Source organism: Hirundo rustica, chromosome 4 (assembly GCF_015227805.2).
Source record: "Hirundo rustica isolate bHirRus1 chromosome 4, bHirRus1.pri.v3, whole genome shotgun sequence".
NCBI lineage: Eukaryota > Metazoa > Chordata > Aves > Passeriformes > Hirundinidae > Hirundo > Hirundo rustica.
In genome coordinates, this window is record NC_053453.1 from 75,606,135 (window position 1) to 75,628,157 (window position 22,023).

The following is a 22,023-nucleotide window of genomic DNA, read 5'->3' on the forward strand; positions in this document are numbered from 1 at the left end:
TCTGACCTGGTGCTCTCCATCTACTTGCTGAAGTAGAATGGTTCAGGTAAGGCCTTGCAATGAAAAGCTCTGTCGTTACAAACATAAATCTCCATGAAAAGAGGATAAAAGGTAATTTTCTGCAAAGGCCACTCACCAGAGCCCTTTTCTTCACATACTTACCTTCCCACCTGCAGTATATTTATAGGCCTACTGCAGATACAGGCATTAGTGAGGGACATCCTACAGTCAAAAATACTCAGAAATACAGAGAGGTTGAGTTACAGGCATAGAGCGTGAGATTCAACAAGTCCCATTTAAATAGTGTGCAGAAGATGATTGCCCAGTGAAGCATCACAGATCCCCTCTGCAAACAAAGGGACTGCATTGTCTGATCAGATTTACTTTAAGCCAGAGATGCAAGTTTGCTTTTTGTAAATTTAAGCACAGAATTATTTCCTGCAGACACCAGATTCCAGACAATTTACACATCATTCTACAGCCCATTGCTTGTTTTCACCACGCTGAACCAAAAAGGATGTAACTGCAGTCATTTATCCAAAGGCTAATCATTAACAGATAACTATGCAACAGATGGTCAACTTCCAGTGATAAATTTGAAGATATGGCAAATATGCTGAAGAAATTATGGTTTTTAACACCATTCTTTTCTTCCCTATTAATACTTTGACCTGGTTAAGAAGCAGGAAATATTTCAGCGACAGCTTGCAAGAAAATTTACAGGTATACACCATTGATCCCAGCTAGGAATCTGGCACAGGACTGTTGAGTAATGCTGAATTTTAGCAAGCTCTAAATACTGAGAGCAAAAGAAACTTCATTCCCTGCAGTCTATCCACCCAACTATAAAAACAAAGCTGATAAAACCAATTCTTTCAAGAATTGACAAAAAAGATTGCACTAGTTCCACCAAACCAATTTCTGAGAAAGGTTATGAATGAATACACAGGGACAGAGCCAAAATAAAGCAATATTTCCCAATGCACCCTCCTAACTCACACAAATCCACATTCTACAGAGTCCCTGAGAAAGGCGTTATAGCACAGTCTGTGTTATTACTTAAGTACATAGATATAATATTGACTTTGTTTGGTATAGGCTCAGTTTCTGATCACTCACAAGCTGCAAGAGATTCAATATTAACCTCTGGTGACAATAAAAAAAAAATTTGGCTGTATGAACTAACACTACACCAAATATCAAAATGTTGTTTGGTCACCAAAATGCATTTGTGCGTTTCTTGAAGCAGCACCACATCAAAGGTAAGATTTATATGCAGTGAAGAGTGGTTTTATCAACGATGTTACACTAGATTGTTGGGCGGGACAAGAACTCTATCTTCTGAAATAGCTAATGTTAATATATAAGTATCAAAAGCACAACCAAAATTTAACATGTCTTTGCATTAAGAACACAGAATGACCTCAGCAACCAAGAGACAAAGCCTACACATTTTCAGGCTCTGGCCATGTACCTCTGTAAGCGTGTTTTTAGGAAAGTTCTTAAACACTCAAGTCTCCAAAGAGGTAGACTGGCTGAGCAGCCTCCTAAACAGGAGAGGCTTACCTATCACACTTTTGGCAAAAGAAGCTCGTTTCAGGGTTGCCAGGCCAAGGTCTCCAATCTTGACTGAGCCAGTGGGGCCAGTAATGAAGATGTTGTCACATTTCAAGTCTCTGTGAATGATGGGAGGAGTGCGTGTGTGCAGAAATTGTAAGCCTTTCAGTATCTGACGGCACCAGCTTCGTAGCACTTTAATTTTCATCACTTTAAATCTTTTCAAATACCTAAGGAAAAAAAGTGACAATAGGTTAAAATAGATTCTGCTAACAAACAGTAGATTAAACTATACCATTTAATGTTTGGAAGCAGAGAAACAGTAATTAAAGACATGTATAAACTTAAACTTCTATTTTAAAATCTACCTGGGTGCTTCAGGATTTCAAAGGAGCTAAAGATTATTCCCCTCAACAAAACCTATCCCCTTTCTTCTAGCCAGAAGACTATAATGAAACAAAAATGTGAAAGCTTGATGCACATAGCTGGTTAACTCCTCTGCATACAAAATCATTCTACAGTAATTAGACAGTTGGATTTCAAGGCACTGCTTTAATGACCAATAATTCAGGGCTCATCAATTACAGCTCTTTATCTATTTAACTTCTTAAGCACTTACAACCTCTACCTTGATTAATGACAACTGGGTGGGGAAGTGGGTCACTAGATCCAAAATGTTAATAACCAACAAAGTACAGAGCTGTGGAAAACTGCAAGAACTCTGAAACCATTATTCTCTTGTTTACAAGAGTAGTTAAAGCACTCTCTTCAAGGTTTCCATATTACATTTTAAATCTGCTTCAAATTTACCTGTGGAGCTATCAAGTAAATTAGAAATTCTTAGAGATCCCCACCCTGGTGCAGGACAGGGTTTGATCACCTGAATCCGACTGGTACTACTCATTACTTCAAAACTATGGACAGATACAGACAGAGATACAGGGCAGAGAAATCTTTAAAAAGGCTTTGACAAATAACTGAGATGGAAGAGTTCAAACATAAGTCTGTATCCCTTTGCAGGTAGAATGTGACCCAACCTTAACTGTTCTATCTTTGCCACTGCTTGAAACCCCATGACAGTAGAGTCAAATTTCATACCAAAAATATTTTTTCAATGTGCATGACCTAAGAGTAAAATCTTATTCTATTCCTTAGCTTCATCAGATTAGAGATGCCACAAGGTGAATAACCTCTGACAGTTTTCAGGTGCCCTCCAGCAGGCTTTTCTCTCAACCTCTCTCTGGGTAACACAAAGTGAGGAGCTGTTTTGTTCCTTCTGAAAGAGCAGGGGCTGGAATGCACGTAGAGAAAGGACCCAGCACACTCTGCGAGCAAGGACTCCGTCCTTGTTTGGGCAGTGTTACTCAGCCAGGGTCTCAGACAAAGACCAGTTTCACACTACAGCAAGACTGCTAATAAATTCTGTGACCAGCATGGAGTCGAGCAACTACAATCTTAAACTAAAAGCAAGTTGTGTTCAATTATTCTATGGTAGTGGTCAATCTCTCCTGCAGATCCACTTAGTCAGGAGTTACAGTCCTGATGAAATCACTTCAATCAGCTCCAACACAGAAATGCAGTGTATTCGTCCCTTTTATTTTAATTTCTCCAGTTCAAAACAAGATCTGGAAAATCAAGTTGCTAGCAATGATCCTGCTGTGAAAACAAATCTGTAAAAGCAATTGAGACCGCTCCAGAGGAAATCAGGTCTCTGAATGTAAAGAAAGGCAGGGGAAAAGCCAAGCCAACGAAGGAGACAAACTGAAGGAGGTTCTGAATAACATCAGCTACCACTTGAATTCTGGCTATTGACACAACCCTCATTCATCTCTCTTGAGCCTGGTCCAAAGATCACATGGTAGGGCCACTTCAGTTCAGCATCTGGAATCCCTAAGTACATTCTTGCTTACAAATATGCTAGTGCCCTGCCAGTCTCAGTGCTGAAGGACCTGGATCCAGCCATCATCCAGCATCGTGCAGTGTGGTTGTCGCTGTTCCAGAACGCTGTCCTGAATTAAGTCACGTGTCACTTAATGCAGAAAACAATTTAAAATGGATGCATATATAAATGCACAAACCAGACAAGCCTACTAGCCAGTATGTTTTCACTTTTCCTACTATGATAGAGTAACTTGGGCTTGAAGAGATCTCAGGAGGTTTCCAGTCTAAGTTTCTGTAATTACAATTACACAGAGCTCAAGGAGCTATAGGAATGCTTACTTTAAAAAAGAGAAAAATTCCTTTAAGATATCATCACACTTGTATTCTGTTCACTTTTTTACATCAAGTGATAACAATGGCTATGTCCCAAGTACCAAAACAAGAAAGGCATCACTTCTATCAAATGGAGGTAAGGTAAACATACCGAAAAAAAGATATGGAAGTAATAGTCAAATATATGCAAACACAAGTGTACAGTGTAAATCTAGGAATATGCCACACGCAGGAAATACTTAAATAAAGCACACTAGAAATCTCCAATACAGTTTACCTGTCAAGTCTCAAGTGAAGTGGACCAGAATAAACTAAAACACAATTAAAACACCAGCTATACAAGACTGGGGAAAACCCTAGCCAGAACTCTACAGTTTAAAAGATCTTCAATTCAAGAGCCTATTACTTTTTTCAGGATTAAATAAAAATACTTTCTTATTTCAAGGTACAAAATAATCCCACAGTCAGAAAATCTGGGGTATTTCTTCCTACCATCACCCTACTTTATAATTGTCTACTATTACTCCATCATCTTGCTTATGACACCACATAAGTCAATCCAAATATTAAAATCTGTAAGAGGGATAAAGGAGTAAAAAAGTGAGAAAAGAAACTCAATTTAGCACTACACATTCAGCAGGAAATTAGGTAAACTTTATTTAAAGGCATCTGTACAGAGCTGCAAAGCCTTTAACTTATTACTTGTCTGAAAACAGCACATGAAGCAGCAGATTTAGTATTTTATCTGAAATATCTTAAACAACATGAAAAATGTCTCCCACTGAACGTACGGCTGAAGAATGCTGTCGTATCCTCAGCCATCCAGTCCTACTTCAGGAGACAAACACTTCTCTGTAACTACAGCCCAGACTCCCAAAGAGCTGCTTTTCTTCTCAAGAACATCCAGTCACAGCTATCAATAACCACGGTAAAACACACAAGACACTCACAGGCTATTTCAACCAAAGGGAACGGAAAAAAGGCTCTTTCCAGCTCCCACAGCCTGCCAGCACATGGAGGGTGTTAATGCCTCTCCAGGAGTGAAACGGGCACTGAACAAAGTGAGGGATGCAGAGCCTCGTTACTGCAGAGCTGGCAGTGTTATCCCAGCACAGGGATGCTGGGAGGAACTCAGGACACACTCCCAGGGAGGAGCACAGCCCCGTTATTCCCAGCACAGGGACACGCTCCCAGTCCCAGGGAGGAGCAGAGTCCTGTTATTCCCAAGCTGGCAGGGTTATCCCAGCACAGGGACACGCTCCCAGTCCCAGGGAGGAGCACAGCCCCGTTATTCCCAAGCTGGCAGGGTTATCCCAGCACAGGGACACGCTCCCAGTCCCAGGGAGGAGCAGAGCCCTGTTATTCCCAGCACAGGGACACGCTCCCAGTCCCAGGGAGGAGCACAGCCCCGTTATTCCCAGCACAGGGACATGCTCCCAGTCCCAGGGAGGAGCACAGCCCCGTTATTCCCAGCACAGGGACACGCTCCCAGTCCCAGGGAGGAGCACAGCCCCGTTATTCCCAGCACAGGGACACACTCCCAGTCCCAGGGAGGAGCACAGCCCCGTTATTCCCAGCACAGGGACACGCTCCCAGTCCCAGGGAGGAGCACAGCCCCGTTATTCCCGAGCTGGCAGGGTTATCCCAGCACAGGGACACGCTCCCAGTCCCAGGGAGGAGCACAGCCCCGTTATTCCCAGCACAGGGACACGCTCCCAGTCCCAGGGAGGAGCACAGCCCCGTTATTCCCAGCACAGGGACACGCTCCCAGTCCCAGGGAGGAGCAGAGCCCTGTTATTCCTGAGCTGGCAGGGTTATCCCAGCACAGGGACACGCTCCCAGTCCCAGGGAGGAGCAGAGCCCCGTTATTCCCGAGCTGGCAGGGTTATCCCAGCACAGGGACACGCTCCCAGTCCCAGGGAGGAGCAGAGCCCCGTTATTCCCAGCACAGGGACACGCTCCCAGTCCCAGGGAGGAGCAGAGCCCCGTTATTCCCGAGCTGGCAGGGTTATCCCAGCACAGGGACACGCTCCCAGTCCCAGGGAGGAGCACAGCCCCGTTATTCCCAAGCTGGCAGGGTTATCCCAGCACAGGGACACGCTCCCAGTCCCAGGGAGGAGCACAGCCCCGTTATTCCCAGCACAGGGACACGCTCCCAGTCCCAGGGAGAAGCAGAACCCCGTTATTCCCAGCACAGGGACACGCTCCCAGTCCCAGGGAGGAGCAGAGCCCTGTTATTCCCAGCACAGGGACACGCTCCCAGTCCCAGGGAGGAGCACAGCCCCGTTATTCCCGAGCTGGCAGGGTTATCCCAGCACAGGGACACGCTCCCAGTCCCAGGGAGGAGCACAGCCCCGTTATTCCCAGCACAGGGACACGCTCCCAGTCCCAGGGAGGAGCAGAGCCCCGTTATTCCCGAGCTGGCAGGGTTATTCCCAGCACAGGGACACGCTCCCAGTCCCAGGGAGGAGCAGAGCCCTGTTATTCCCAAGCTGGCAGGGTTATCCCAGCACAGGGACACGCTCCCAGTCCCAGGGAGGAGCAGAGCCCCGTTATTCCCGAGCTGGCAGGGTTATCCCAGCACAGGGACACGCTCCCAGTCCCAGGGAGGAGCACAGCCCCGTTATTCCCAGCACAGGGACACGCTCCCAGTCCCAGGGAGGAGCACAGCCCCGTTATTCCCAGCACAGGGACACGCTCCCAGTCCCAGGGAGGAGCACAGCCCTGTTATTCCCAAGCTGGCAGGGTTATCCCAGCACAGGGACACGCTCCCAGTCCCAGGGAGGAGCAGAGCCCCGTTATTCCCGAGCTGGCAGGGTTATCCCAGCACAGGGACACGCTCCCAGTCCCAGGGAGGAGCACAGCCCCGTTATTCCCAGCACAGGGACACGCTCCCAGTCCCAGGGAGGAGCAGAGCCCCGTTATTCCCGAGCTGGCAGGGTTATCCCAGCACAGGGTCACGCCTGCAGCCCCTGCAGTCCCAGACACCACTAGAGGCCCTCGCAATAGCTGCAGTTCCTGCAGTCTGCCTTAAACTCAGCCTTCAGCACACCCCGAGGTGCACTCAGCTCCCTCACAGCTCCAAGCTGCAGGACTTTGATCTGAAACTTCAGCAAGTTGCAAGTAAACCAATAGGCAGTGAGTTGTTTTTCCTTTTGACATGTTATTTGTATTGTGGTAACACCCAAAACCTCCCAAAAAGAGTTGAATTAATTTGAGCTTTGAACTTTATAAACTAGCTCACCCTAAATGGAAAGCAGCTGGAGAAAAAAAAAAAAAAAAGAAATTCTGAGAAGTGAAAACTGAGTATTGACTTCCTGAGGTCTTAAAATCCAGAAGCCTTGTGCATGTGCTTACTGGGAGATCACAAGTAAGAACTGACAAGCTTAAAAGATGTTCTACCATACCTGCAGTGCTAGCAATGCCCCTCTTAACCAAGAACGTTCCTACAGTAGGTTATCCCTCAGCTGAAAGGCTCTGTTCTCATTCGCTCTAAACATCACCCATTTCTAGTGCTCTGGGTGTTGTGCTAACAAAACCAAAATGCTGTGACTTGCCTTAATTTACTTACGTTTTTAACGTTCCAGACGTCATGAGTTCCGTCACAAGAACAATACACTTTTTTCCTTTGACTGTAGACTCCCAGGAATCATAGAACCTGACAATATTGGGATGCTGAAGCCCTTTCAGCATCCCAGCTTCCTCTTTAAATCTTTGTCGCTCTGACTTGGACAGCTTCCGGTCCTAATGAAAAAGAAAAGGTGCATCAGAAAGTTTTGCTTTATTTTCTTATTGAGAGGCAGCAACTTGAAAACTGTTAGATACACACATGAATCAAATGTCTTAAATGCCATTTGGTTTGCAATCACCTTTAATTATTCTGTTTTGAACACACTCTATTACAGTTGTTTTACAGTATATTGTTCTTTTTAATTCTATTGCTCTCAGGGTTAAGAACTGCAAGTCTGTAGATTAACTCCTCTTTCTGCTTCCTCCTGCTTTACATGTAATAAATTTAGCTGTTGCCTGACTTGGGGTGGGAAAGTGACAATGTCTTGAACGCTTGAGTGCTTGAGAATGAAATCAGATTATTCAAAGCATCTCCCTCTCATGTTGTACATAACAACAACCTTTCACTATTCCTAGATATCTATCTACAGCACTGGTAACAGATGGGATTAGCCACCTATAGAGGGGGTTAAGATCAAATCTCTGTTAGCACACTGTATGTTCCTGTAGCTGCAGACCATCAAGTGAATGAACTGGATTTTCTTTGATTAAAAGCAGAACCTCATGATTGAGCAAGTTTCCTGAAATCTCATGTCAACAAAACCAAAACCATAACTCCCAGTAGAGACAGAAAGCGATCTTTTGGCCAGAGACAGAACACGAAAAAGCATTCCTGGACAATACTGCTGTATTACCTACCAACAGCTGACTACCAGCTATCACCAAGACTCCGAGCAGCACATCCCAAAGAGAACACGTCTCCCTGCGCCATGCAGCGTTCTCAGCTCACCGTGACCGATGCACTGCTCACACCAGTCTGACTGACTGACACAAACTGGGTCCATATGCAATTTGCATTAAAAAACCAAAGTATTTCAGGATATACTTACAGCCAAGAATCTCCAAAGCATTGTTTCTAACAGTTATCTAGCAATAACCAAAGACCTATTTGTCAGGTCTGAGTAGTAATTTTAAGTCACTTGATTTCACGTTGTCTTTTCCATTAAAAGGAGGCAGTAAAAACACAGGATTTACTTACACTGCCATTGTCCTCCAGACAGTAATTCCTCTTCCTTTGTTTACAGGTCATGTGTTTTCTCAATACAGTTCAGTAATTTCTCAATACAATTTTAGACAATGTAATGTCTAAACCATCCTGCAGTCACTAAGATCATCAACTTTTTCTAAAAGGTTAACAGGGTATCTTCAGGCATGGAAGAACCTCTTTTTCAGATGAAGCTCCAATTTTCAGAAGTACACGATTTCCCTGGGTAAAAGTCTGAAAACAGGTTTGGAATCACCTCAGGGATCAGTTTCCTACTGATGTCTATGAACGTCACTCACCTTTACAGTTCTTAGGAAAATGCAAACTTCTTATGTATGACTAATTTAATCTACAGACTTCAAAAAGCACTCAACCACTGCAAAAATCAGCATTACCTCCTCTTTCCATTCTTTCATAAGCGTACTTGCACAAGTTTTGATATAATATTCGCAGAAACACTCCACCAACCACTGAGCGTTCATGTCTGCTTATGTGTTGCATATTACTAATACGCAGTTAGTACTCCCATTTGAGCTGTCTTACCCACCCAATAGCTTTCCTTTCATTATAATGAGCAAGGCAGCACAGCTTCTGTTTCAAACCTCAGTCTTAACTGCTTCAAACTGCTGTGAGACAGCAAAGCAGTGAGCTGCCAGAGGTACAGCTGACCATACACACACACTCCTAGGCAACAGTGCTTCAAACAACACAATCGCAATATCATCTTTCTTACAGCAAAATAAAGCAGTATGCTCAGCCTCTGCACTTGACCCATATAATTCACTTTTTAAACCACTGTATTTAGCTGTAAATTCTGCTATTAGATACGGTCGTTATACAAAAAAGGCTGCAATAATTACTTTTCCATCACTTTTAATAGTCAATATGAACACCTGCATTCATTTTTGTCCAAACCCAAGATTTTAGATACACATTTGGATCATATTTCCTTTTGTGTGTACACACTAACAAGTTATCTACCACCAACACTATTAACCAGTTTTATACCTACATTTAACATCAAGTCAAGTGGATTTAATTTCATTCTCATTTTAATCCACATAACCCAATCTCCCTTAAGGGCTTTATTCAGGTTTCCCTGCCCCTGTACTGCTGTTCCCAAATAGAAACTAACAAGTTTCACTCTTACCAATGACCAGACTCCTAAGAGGACCCACATTTGGATTCACTTCTCTCTCTGGTCACATCCGTGGCAGCACCATGTCCCTGCAAACACAGCTGTGACGTTCAGCACAGACACTCAATCCTCCAGAGCTGGCATTAAAAACCCACCAAGAGCGTGCAATAGACAAAGTAAAACAATGCTGCTTTGAAAGTCACAGCGCCCCAGTGATCTGGGACAAGTCTGGACAAAGCACAGGCCAAAAACTTTCACCCAGGAACACAGCTATGTTTTTGCAACCAAGGAAACCCTGTACCCTTCAGTACATAACTGCAGCAGCAAAAGGGAACATTACACAGAGCTGGAAGGAAAAGACAGAGAGGCCACTTGTTTCCTAAGGCAAGCAACGCATACTACCTTTTACTGCCTTCATTTCCTTGGACACAGAGCCCACACCCTCATCCGTAACAGCTTTTATATTCTTCTCCTAAAGGAACACTAATGCTACGTTACAGGAGACTGCCAATATACTTTAAAAGAACCCACAACCCTAACATTCAGGAAAATCCTGAATCTCCTGTACAATCATTACCTACAACGTCCGTATGCACAACGACTGGGTTTAGCTGTCTTTACATCCTAATGCAATCTGCACACAGTCGGCCTGCAGGCCAACGTGCCATTTAAAATGACACGTCCACTTTCAAAACCTGAGTAATGCAAAATCTTAGACAGCGAGATCTCCCAGGCTGCATAGAGACAGACTGGAATAGAGCCCTTCCCCAAATGCACGCTGGCATCCTCTGAGCTGTTAGGATGGGCAAAAACTTCACCTCATGCCTGTTCTTGTACAAAAATGCAACTTAAGCAGCTGCAGCTACTAAAACATTGGAATAAGCAAGTAAAATAGAGCACGGTATGTAATTTGGGAGACTGAGATGTTAGCAGCCGTGTTAGGTATCAATAGTTCAGGAAAAGCAGGGGAATGAGAGTATCTCGGTATCACATGGAATCCAGAAAGCGGCTGTACAGCATAGCTGCGGCAGAGAAAAGGAAGCCATCATCACTTAGTGAGAATGTAAAAGTGTTTAGGAGGACTTTGGGAAGGGAGGGGTTTTCACTGTCCTCAGTTATAACTGCATAGTCCAATGGACTCTCAAACCCAGATGTGTGCTCCCAACAAGGCAGCTACTGGGGACGGTGCTCAGAATCCACCATGGCCTCTGAGCAGGAGGCTGAATAATGGCAAGACCCTCAGCTCTATCTCCACTTCTAAAGATGCAATGAAGTCTGTGACCTATCACTCAAAATATGCCCTCCTTTTGAATAAATTATTCCAAGTGTGAATTGGATAAGCAGATTTATCCCCTGCAGCCTTTTTCCTCTAACTCACATTCTGAATAGGCACATAAATGGATCATTTCCACGTGTATTTGCTGTTTTCATTTGAAAGCAGAAATACAGGTTTCACAGATTAACATTCTAGTTTCACCTGGAAGTACAACATTAGTTAGACAATTTTAATGTTTTCTGTCGATTTTTTAAATTTTATTTTTAAATGAAACAGCCAGAAACTAAACAAAGTAGAAAGACTCACAAGTAGCTTTCCATAAGCCTTGGAAACTTAAATAATTCTATGAAGAAGCCAGCACTTTAAGAACAGTTAATAATACACAGCTTGATATCCTATCCTTCAAAGACCAAATCATTTTGGAATTTCCACTAATAAAATTTAAAAATGGACATACTCCCTCCTTTTCTAAGGTCCTTTTTTATCATTAGCAACCTTAGGCAGACAAGACAAAGTCCTAAATCTAGAAGTTAGCAAATCACATTCTTGTACTAGCTCAGCTGGCACATGCTGAGCAGATATAGCCCAAATATTTTTAAAAATATACAAAGCTGTCAAACTTATAGGAGAGCTTGCTTCCTAAAATGGATTTAACTGCCTTATAAAATGGACAGCATTGTTCTTCCTAAACTGATGTGGCTTCCCTGGAGGACCTAAGCGTCACATCCCAATCTGGATGGGCTGCCCTTTGAACAAACTGAAACAGATGCATCAAGCCTACTCCGTTCATTTCATTCATTCCTTTCCACCTACATTAAATTGTTTTGACAAGCCAGGACAAACAGCAAGGCTTCCCAGCACGTGACTCGTGGTTCTGCAGTGCCAGGGGCCTGAGAGGAGACAAGCAGCAAATGAAACGATTGTTCAGCTCGGAGCCATTCAATAAGCTTTTTCTTGGCTGTTTCCATTTATCCAGGTCCTTCCCATCGGATTTGTTTTGGTCAGGAAAGAGCTACCAGAGGTGTTTACATTTCTCAATGTAAAACAGGCATCTTGGGCATTCATGACAAACCAGGTACAGGTTTACTCTTCCACGAATTTCCTTAATTGTACAGCAGCATGAAATACACGCAGGATTGTTACCCCACCTCTTCCTACCCCTGTACCTACATGCCTTATATAAATGAAAAACAAACCCAAAACCAAAACAACTCCCTTCCCCTCCAAGATTAGCTATTGTACCAAGCCACAAAAAACAAAGCTCATCAGCAAAAAATGCCTATACTCCTCTGGTGATTTCTTTAGCCAAGCCTCACTATCTACTCAGCATCCTTAGTGAGGAAAGAAAATGCATTTCTGGCACCTAAATTCATCTTAAATTTCAACTGGGAGACTCCCACAGTCACTGAGCCTGCTGAGTAATTTCTGCCTGTTTTCCTCTCTGTGTGTCCACAGTCGCTCCGAGTTCTGCAGCGTTCAGATCAGCACAATCAATCCCCCGCTGCAGAGCACACGCCAGTGCCAGAGGGCTGCAGAGCCCAGCCCGGGCAGCCTCCTCAGCAAGGCACCACACTCTGCATTGCTCCAGGCCCTTCAGCCAGCACAAGCTCAAGTCAGGCTCCCACTGCTTTTACTGACTGCCACCACAAGGCTGAGCCGGAGTCTGGGACAATTCAGCTGGCATTAAACAGACACAGTTCTGCAGTGGTGGCACAGAGCACCTCACCCTCAAACAGGATACCAAGCAAGCAGCTACTGGGAGAAATACTCTACATGGAAGGAACGTGGTCTGCCAGCTCCTGCTAGACATCCCCCAAGGTGATTCTCACTTCAATCAAGTCCAATTTACATCGCTGAAGTGCTGGGGAACCTTCTTGCACGGCAGAACAAACCAGACTCAGAAAACTTCCCATGATCTCAATCTACAAATAAGTAGACTCATAAGCCATATAGGTCAACTTTAAACTGTTTGGGGTTTTTTGTTTGTTTGTTTAAAAAAAGAAAGAACACAAAACCTCAGTGGATGAGCTGCTACACAATTTAGAGCTTCTCCATCTCCCATAATATTAGGAAGATAAGCAGTAAAGAGGAAATAAACAAAAACTGGGCACTTCATGTACCACAGACAGGTTTTACTAGCTTTCTGCATATCATACCACCAGATCCAGAAATTACACACAGCTGTAGCGTAGGTACAGTAAGAGGGTTGTTTGCAGGGAGGATGAACTAGACTACAGCAACAGTATGTAGTTTGCACCCAGACATGCACTGGAAAAATTGGTAGCAGTGAACTGTCTTCAAGTGATGTGATCTGTAAATGTACAGCCATGAGAGAATTCAATGTGCTGTTGAATTATATATAGTCTGAATCACAACCACGGTAAATTATCTATCTGTGCTGAGGTTACACCGAGCAGCATTTTATCAGGCATTCAAATCTGAGCTAAGACACTGCAGCTCCCAGTCTATTATTTGGGGGAAGAAGTAGCATACAGAACAGACAAATGTTCTTCTGTGTGCATTTCTGCAGCATATGAGAAAGGCTTTGCAGGCCTTTAAGCAAGGTTAATGAGGGGTCATCAGAGGAGAAGCTAGCAAGGCTGCGCTCTGATATTCGGCAATGTTAATGGAACTGAGGCTTTGTGGGCTGCAGTGTTCTCATCCTGAAAAAATCTAGCAGTTAAGAGGAAAAAAGAGCACAGTAACCATTGAGCTAGATTAAAAAAATATCAACAAAGAGTCCAGTGAGCTTAAAAATCATCCAGCATTACACAGTTGCTGCCTAGAAATGGAAGTCTCAGTGCACAAGCACTGCATCTACTCTTCTGCGTCAACACATTCACCACTTAATACTTTCCAGAATTAAAGGGAGAGGTAGAGAGATAAAAGGGAAAGAGACTGTTCAAAATGCATCCCTGTACAGCAATAGACAAAAAAATTGATCAAAGATCTGCACAGATCCTTCCATCACTGTACTTTCTACAAACCACTGAACACAAAAAACCTGATTAAATAGAGCTGAACAGCTGCTGTTCCAAAAGTGCGGATCCAGGCTAAAACACACCAGCTCCCCCAGCCACTCCTGGTGAGGCTTGTGCTCCAGTCCCACTGCCAGCTCTGCTGCTCTTCATTTGACACGCTCCAGCACCTCAGTGTTCTTCTCTCAGTGAGAGGCCCAGAACTTCCCAGTCACTTTCCCGCTCATCTTAGTTTAAAGATAGAAGGCAAAGCTTCTGACAGGTAGCAAAATGCAATGCAAGGCCAAGTGAATGCCTGCTGAAAGAATGATTTCACCTTGCTCCTCGGCAAGTCTCCACAAGAAGAAACGATTTTATATAACCTTCAGACAATCTTCACGGAGCAGGCAAAGAACCTCAAGAAATACAACACCAAAGTATAAAACAGGTATCTAACAGGACAGAAAAGAACAGCCTTTAAACAGTTACACTCTTAAGGTTCCTGATTAAGGGTAAATATTTGCTGTAGGTTTCCTCTTACACAAGGTATTAAAAATGCTTTCAGTTCCAGGAAAGTACACAAGTAGTCAATCTAAGTGAAACACAGAGGGATTATTCCCATTACTTCAGTTTCCTGGTGAAAAGCACCTGCCTTCAAAATTTTTCACCACTGGTTATGTGGAGGGCAAAGGAAAATGGGTAATTGATTTGATAATCCTCTTCCGTGTTTTAATTTCTGGCATTTCAATGCACTACAATAGTAACTAAATAGAAAATTCATTGGAAGATGAAGCTCATTTGTTAAAAACACAAAAAATACAAGTGCTTCTTGTCCTTTCTCTTAGAATTGTTGCAGTTAAATGATACAGCAAATGCACACAACTTACGCTGCTCAAATATTAGAAATTAAGGAACAAATTATAGATAACCTGACAGATAACTGATCATAGGAAGAAGGACAGGAGGGAAATGAAACTCTAAGTGATCAAACAAAAGGAGGACAGAAGTCTTCAGTCACCATTTAGTCTGAGAAAGTCAATTATACATATCCTGAAAGAGCTTGTACTTGAGTAAGCTTGAGCAAGTAAGAAATTCCTCTTTCTCTCAACACTGAAGGGGAAATATCTGCAAACAACAGCCCAGGTACGTGACCAAAAGATTCCAGCACCACTCCCCATTTTATCCTGCGATTGTCTCTGTTTTGATGAAGCTGTGACTCACCGCCACAGGGCAAGGGGGCAGAACACCACCAAGAATTCTATTGCTCTGATGTGCTCCCTTTCCTGCTTTTACATTGGCAGTAGCCCCTGTGCCAGCAGCAGCAGTAGCAGCATCTGAGACACCTGGTGGCAGTAATGTCATGGACTTTTAACCTACGCTCGAGGAGACATCCTCAGGGAGACTCTCCTGGTAACACAAAAGGCCTGCTTGCACCAAGTTCTGGCATCACTGCAAATGCAATCTCCATCAGGAACACACAGGCGGAAAAACACTAACACTAGATGAGAATGTTTCTTCTTTCTATAGGGTCACCAGTCTTGAAAGTAGGTTCCCCAAAACAAACTTGATCTTTTGTTACAGTAGCAGTGTGGGAATTTTTATTTACAGCAATGTCAAAGGTGACCACGCTGGTGGGATATTGCACTTGGATGCCATTCGCAATATTTCATGGAAGGCTCATGGCCAGAGACAGAGAGGTGCAAGCACACAGCTTCCAAAAAAAATCAGCCAGTGTAGGTTTTTAGGTTACCGCTAAAATTTTAAGCAGCATTAATAATCTGTACAAACCAAGTCTCTGTGGGATGCTTGCTTTCCAGAGCTGTGTTATGTGTGAATATGCACATTAATGCACATCTGTACTACCCCTTCTGCCCACTCCCTGACATCAGCAGCAACATCCATAGGCAAAGCAAGCAGGCTGAACCCAAACCTGAACCAAATGCCCCTTCCAAAGGAAACAATGACTGAGCTGTACATCATCTAATCACAGCACATTAAACACCATACTCACACTTTACCAAATCAATTACATATTTTCCTTTGCTCCCCACAAAACCAGCAAGCAAAAAAATTCTGAACAGTAGATATGAAACCTAAAGCTTAGATATGACCTCCTCTGGAATCTTCCAGGTCCTCAGGAATCTGGACTAAGAATGGCAAGCAACTGTTCAGGCTTCAGTCATTTCTATTCTAGGGTTGCTCTAGGCAGCATCTGTGTTTCCTTACGTAGAAGTCATGGGAGAAGAAAAAAAAGATGTCCAAGTTTTATTCAATTTATCCATCCTGAGAGGCTGAACTTTAAGGGACAGTAATCAAAATGCTGGGCTATACAAAAATAATTAGTAATGGAACAGAGAGCTCATCTATTTATTTTCACTTTTAAATTGTTATTTGATCCATGGAAAATAAATGGATAAGTTTGCTTTCTGATAGCAGTTCTCAATAAGGCTTATGTTTATTGCATACAGCTTATTAGAGAATTGAAGTGTTGGCTGCACTGAATTCTTGATGAGCTATTAACCAGCTGGACCATCTTGTCACTTGGCTCAGATGCCTCATTAAAAGTTTTGAAGTGCGCGTCAGTTCTCTTTTTGCGCTGAACTGATGGCTTTGTCAGTGAGAAGGAAGGCACATCCAATCACCTCAGTTTTATTTTACTATGAAAACCCAGTTCTCCACTCAGGGGTGACAATACTTCAGGGGAAAAAAGCCTTTTCCACAATCCAGTCTGTGACCTCACAGACAGATTAATTCAATGCATTAAAAGTGCAATTGTAGCTTTTTGTTTCATGTATTTCTGTACGGCTCAGAGTCCTTTTATGAGTTGCTGCATGTCTAGAACATTTAGGGTAAACCCTTAACTGATTCTGATAAAGGCAAACCAAGTTAGAAAAATCAAACGCATATTACAATTCTTCATCTCATATTCTTCACAAAGCCGATGGCAAACAGGAAAAGGTAGCTATAGCCACTTTTCAGCATGCTGGAAAACACGCAGGAGTTTCGAGATGACTGCAAGGATTCACTACGAACGAGCACCGTAAGGGCTCCAAAGAACCAGGAAAGTTCTTGTGCCTCTGAGCAGCTCCCTTGCAAAAATCTCAGCACAAAGCCTAGAGACAACTATCACATCAGCCTTCTCTGCCCTTCATGCTCCTGCAGCTGTAAAACAAACTCACATCAGCCTACAGCACCCGTTGGCTCCGACACCGGTATACAGACTGTGTTTGCAGCCTGCTTACCCTACAGGAGTTACTCTCCCCAGCTTCCCTCCTTTGCCTGCAAACACATCCCAAAAAAGTATTTCATTTCATTTACAAAACTGTGGATCACTAGCAGTTGTGACAGGATGACATATGAAGTGTAGGCCAAGTACTGGCAGCCAAAGAGAAAATTCGTACAATAATCTCTAGAGAACTCCATGCCAGACATCTCTCCTTCAGAGACAGATCTCATATTCACAGATCCTTCAGGGATCCATGAAAGAAACAAAAATAATTGCCAGGTGTTCCGCTTGTTTCTTGCAAGACAAAAGAAATCAAAAAAGGGATCTCCTACAGGAAAAGGCTAAAGAGATCTAGGAACAATGAGTTTTAAGGGGTAACCAAAATTTGTGTTCTAGATGAGGACTCAGAAACACTTTCCATAAATACCAGTATTCGTACTAGCATTTCACAAACATGAAAGTCCTGAAACACACTGGAGAAGCAGTTTCAAAATTTTTTAAGCATAACTGGTTTAAGTTTCCTGTGATCTACAGAATGCCTATCTTCACCTCAGGGTTCTCATAAAAGGAAGCATTAATAATTCTTCCATGCTTACCCAAAAGGTTGACTTATGAAACCAGTTTCTTGCATCATTTGCATGTTTACGATAGACTTTCACAACAGTACCATATACATCAGGCTTATTCCACCAGCACACTGTTACATCTTTTTTGGCCAACACCATTCATGATCCGCCTCCAAAAAGTTGCTCACAAAGTCACAAACATTTCAGACAGTACCAAAGGAACCACTAATATTTTAATTCACGATTATGTAAATTTTAAAATATGTATCTTTCATAGAGCAAGTCATTTGAGTATAGTTGAGTCAAGAGAGAGAAAACATTCAAATTTCTAACAGTGGAAAAGTGGTATGATGAACAACTTAGAATACACTGCATCCAGAAGCTTAACTGGCTTTGCAATTCAATCCTGAACAATTTTAAAATATATTAAAATACAAGAGAAAACAATGTGTAATTGAAATGCAGATGAAGGGACAGCTCCTGTTATCTAACACAACACATAAAAACACCAGGGTTTTGCTGTATTCTAAATCAATCTAGTAACATGCACAACTTGGACACAGAAGTACTATTTCTACAGAGGGTGAAAGAGGGAAAAAACCAAACTCACACAAACCCTTCAAGTGTTGGACTGGCCTGCAAGAAAAGCCACTGATAACTAAAATTTAGTGTTGTCAAACAGGTGAGGTGGAAGTATCGAGAGAGTAATCTCCAAAGGGAGATGAAACACACAGCTAGGAAAAAGCACCAGAGGAAGTTTAAGATGAACAGTTCAGACTTTTTTTTCCCTTGGAATTTGGGAACTACATACATAGTATTCCCACTGGCAAGGCTATCCTGTATTTATCCAAGGGTTTTTTCCAAAGAATACTACTGGGAATACCCCACACTGCCAGAAAACCAACCATGACCTAGAAGGCCTCAGATACTTCTACACGTTATCTATGAATCAGCTATTCAAACTGCTACAGCTTATCCAAAAAGTCTGTTTCTCATTACATTGTGCTTTAGTCACATACTGTCTGTCCTTGGTCTGGTGCCACTGCATTTCAATTGTTTGAACAGGAACACTGGAAGGAATTTCTTGAAGACAAACTATAATGGCTGCACATGTCATGGTCCAAAGGGCCTGCCTTAAATGGGTCATCACAACCTGTAAACAGGCTTCATTGTTTTCAATTCACCTCCTACTTTGTCCCACTGAAGAATTCTACGTGCAGTTCAAAATTCAGTTTAGTTGTGAACTAAAACGCTTTATCAAAAAACCCACCAAAAAAACCCCCACTTAAAATATTCAAATAATGTATCCATACAGTGAAATCTGATATTCTGTGCCTCATATACAAAAACTACTAACTAGTGATCATGTTTAACATTGAACAAGTTCCCTTTAGCAAAACAGCTCTGTCTGAAACACATTCAATGTGTTCAGCAAGTACACACACACAACAAGCCATGGAAGCCGGAATTCAAAGCAAAGCAGTTAGTTGGTCAGAAAAGCTGTTCTGGTACTGCATCCCTTGCTTCACTGGCAACATTTCTGTGGGGATAAGAGTGGGTAAGTGGATTTGAGATATTCTGTATTTCTGTATTCCTTGCCCTGTTGCACAGCCCCAAAGGACATCCCAGTAAAACCATTTTAATTAAGCTAAAGACAGTATCATAAAGATAATAGATACTTGGATCTGGTTTTAGCCTGAAATCCACTAAATAGTACTTTAACAAGTACACAGGCTTGTTCTTGCTACAAAGAGTCAGTAAAGAACTATCTTTCCCCAGTCTTGAGATAAGGAAGGCCACAGGAGCCCCCTTTTTCACAGGCAGAGACAGGACACAGATCTCTGATTTTCAGAATAAGAGCCTGCTGTCCAACCACCAGCAAACAGGATGCGAATTGAGGCAGGACAAGTCCACACAAGCAGCAGCCTGGAAGTACCTGAACTAATTCTTTCGCAGTTCTGTTACTACTCCAATATTTTCCTCAGTTAACTCAAAAAGAATCTTAGTGCCAAAACAAACTTTCCAATAAAAGTTCTAATGCTTGAATGCCTATTATTAGAGATATTGACGAAAACCTCACCAATTCCTTTTAAAGACTATCAGGTAGCTTTGTAATTGTTTCCTCCTGAACACCCTATCACTACAATATAAAGTAATTTTTCCACAGAATGGCCATGATCCAAACACAGATCTCAGTACTTTGGAGGGACAGCTGTGTGAAAATCTCTTGAGAGCTCAATTCTAAGACAATTCTCATAGGGAATTGAAAGGTGGAAGTGCCATTAAGTAGTTTTAAAATCCTCAAAACTTGAGAACATTTCTGAGGTCATTTTCTTGCTATTACCACAGGGGGTTTTGTTTATATCTCCTTTCTTAGTTTGGGCCCCTGAAAGTGAATTATTTCAAAGGAAACAGAGGGAAGACAAGGACCTTAATCATTGTTCTCTAATTGTTTCCTAGAAATGGGGGCCAAGTGTAAGTACCTACTGCTGCAGCACCTCAGAATTACTGGAAAGAGGCTGCAGTAGCCAGCAAATATTATTACAGTACAGAGCAGCGAGTGTTAAAGCTCAAAAGTTATTAACAGCACCAGCTTTGATACTTAACAGCCTAGAATTGTGAAAGAGGGACAAAACCAAGAGACCGTCCAATAAGCAGGAGCTGCATAGATGAATCACAGTCTCAGAGTTACGGTCCTATCTTCAAAGCTGTTAGCAGGCTGAAAAATTTACAGGCAGCTTCAGAATGAGTTGCAACATATCTGTCCATCAGAAGCAGACATTCCCCCTTGTGATTTCACTCTGCAAGTAATAAAATCCAGACTGCACTGCAAACAAAGAACTGCAGTTCCCCCTCGCCTGCTCCTGCCCTGAGCACTCTGGCTACAGGGGCCGAGAGGGGTTTGATGCTATTTTAATCTCTCCCATGCTTCCAACACACATTGGATCTCACAGACCCTTCTTGTCATTTCCTATTTCAAAGCACACTCTCAGAGACCTGGTCCATACTCCAGGCAGCTTCTGCTGAAGGTTCTCACAGCCCTTTGGTTTGGCTCTGTCTGCAGAGCAAATTAATGCTCAATACAGAGCAAACTGAGATAGCTTGAGCACATTCACCATACTGAACTGCTGACTCAGAGCAAATGACTCCATCTCAGAATTAGTCACACATGTGAGTATGTGAGGTGGAAACTGAAATTTATGCCACCATGAACTCTTCTTATCTCAACGACTTCAGTATGCTTGTGCCTAAATAAGGATTTCACCAGAGATCTACTGGCAGTGATCATCAGCCTTGTGGAAACAGGATGCTTTTCCAAGACAGGCAGTGGAATGGGATGGGACTGTAAGAACATACTGAAATCTTGACCATAGAAGAGATTGTAGCTTCATACCAGAATTATCAGTTACACCCAGAATTTCATTTTTAAAAGTGAAGATAACAATATTCGAGCAATCCAGGGGATAACTGCCTTTTCCTATTATGAGCTCCTGCCACTCCTTCCTTCCAGAACACAATTTCAAGTTTTCACTTCCCAGGAAAGGCAAACAACATTAGACATAGCACAGACCAGGCTCTGAGCTAATTAAAAAGGAATTCCCATCCAATGTTTTAGACACTAAAGACTAAGACAAAACTAAAAGCAGTCAAGTAATACTCTGATTATAGCTATGTTCAGATTGTTAATAGATGTTTGCAGTTCTTTAATTTATATAAATTTCTTTGGACTTTTTTCTTCCCCTCCTTCTGTACAATCATGACTTCTATCATAATAAAAAGGAAAAAATAACTCACCACAAACATTTCTCTAACTCAGCCATTTGTGTAACAACACTATTTGCTGGTAGCCGTTTTACTTAAACACCGAACATCAAGAGTCCAGCTTGACATGAAAAATCCAAAAGGTATTTAAAAGAACAAACTAAAAATATACAAACTTCTACATTTTAGAATACATCAGATAAAAAAACTATTTTAAAAAGGATTTTTACCAAATCTGGTAAAAATCAAAGTTATATATTCCATTCTTTCTATATCATTTTTTCCTCAAAGCTCATGGGAAAGCAGACATTTTAAATCAGGCATTTGCTTTTAAAATAACACAAAATTCACCTTTCAAGATCTGAATTTACTACAGCTAAAGTCATTTGAGCAGCGTATTTTGACAGACGCTTCCTTCAGACAAATCACAACATATTGGTACCAAAGCTGCTTCTCCATATCTGACTACTGAGATTACCAGCTGTAAAGGCTGCTGCTTGTACAAATAGAGAGCCTGCTGTTCCACAAAAGACATTCTGCCTGAAAACTTCAA

The 22,023-nt window shown here is 42.5% G+C and overlaps 1 protein-coding gene across 9 annotated transcripts in view; it reads right to left on the reverse strand.

Moving 5' to 3' along the window:
• The window catches only part of WNK1 (WNK lysine deficient protein kinase 1), a 100,468-nt gene that overhangs the window by 61,267 nt on the left and 17,178 nt on the right, over positions 1-22,023 (reverse strand). For all 9 annotated transcript variants that reach the window (XM_040062115.2, XM_040062114.2, XM_040062111.2 and 6 more), the window contains exons 2-3: positions 7,343-7,515; positions 1,567-1,787 (exon numbers count right to left, since the gene is read on the reverse strand). In XM_040062115.2, the coding sequence (XP_039918049.1) occupies positions 1,567-1,787; positions 7,343-7,515 (394 nt within the window). The remainder of the gene's footprint in view (positions 1-1,566; positions 1,788-7,342; positions 7,516-22,023) is intronic.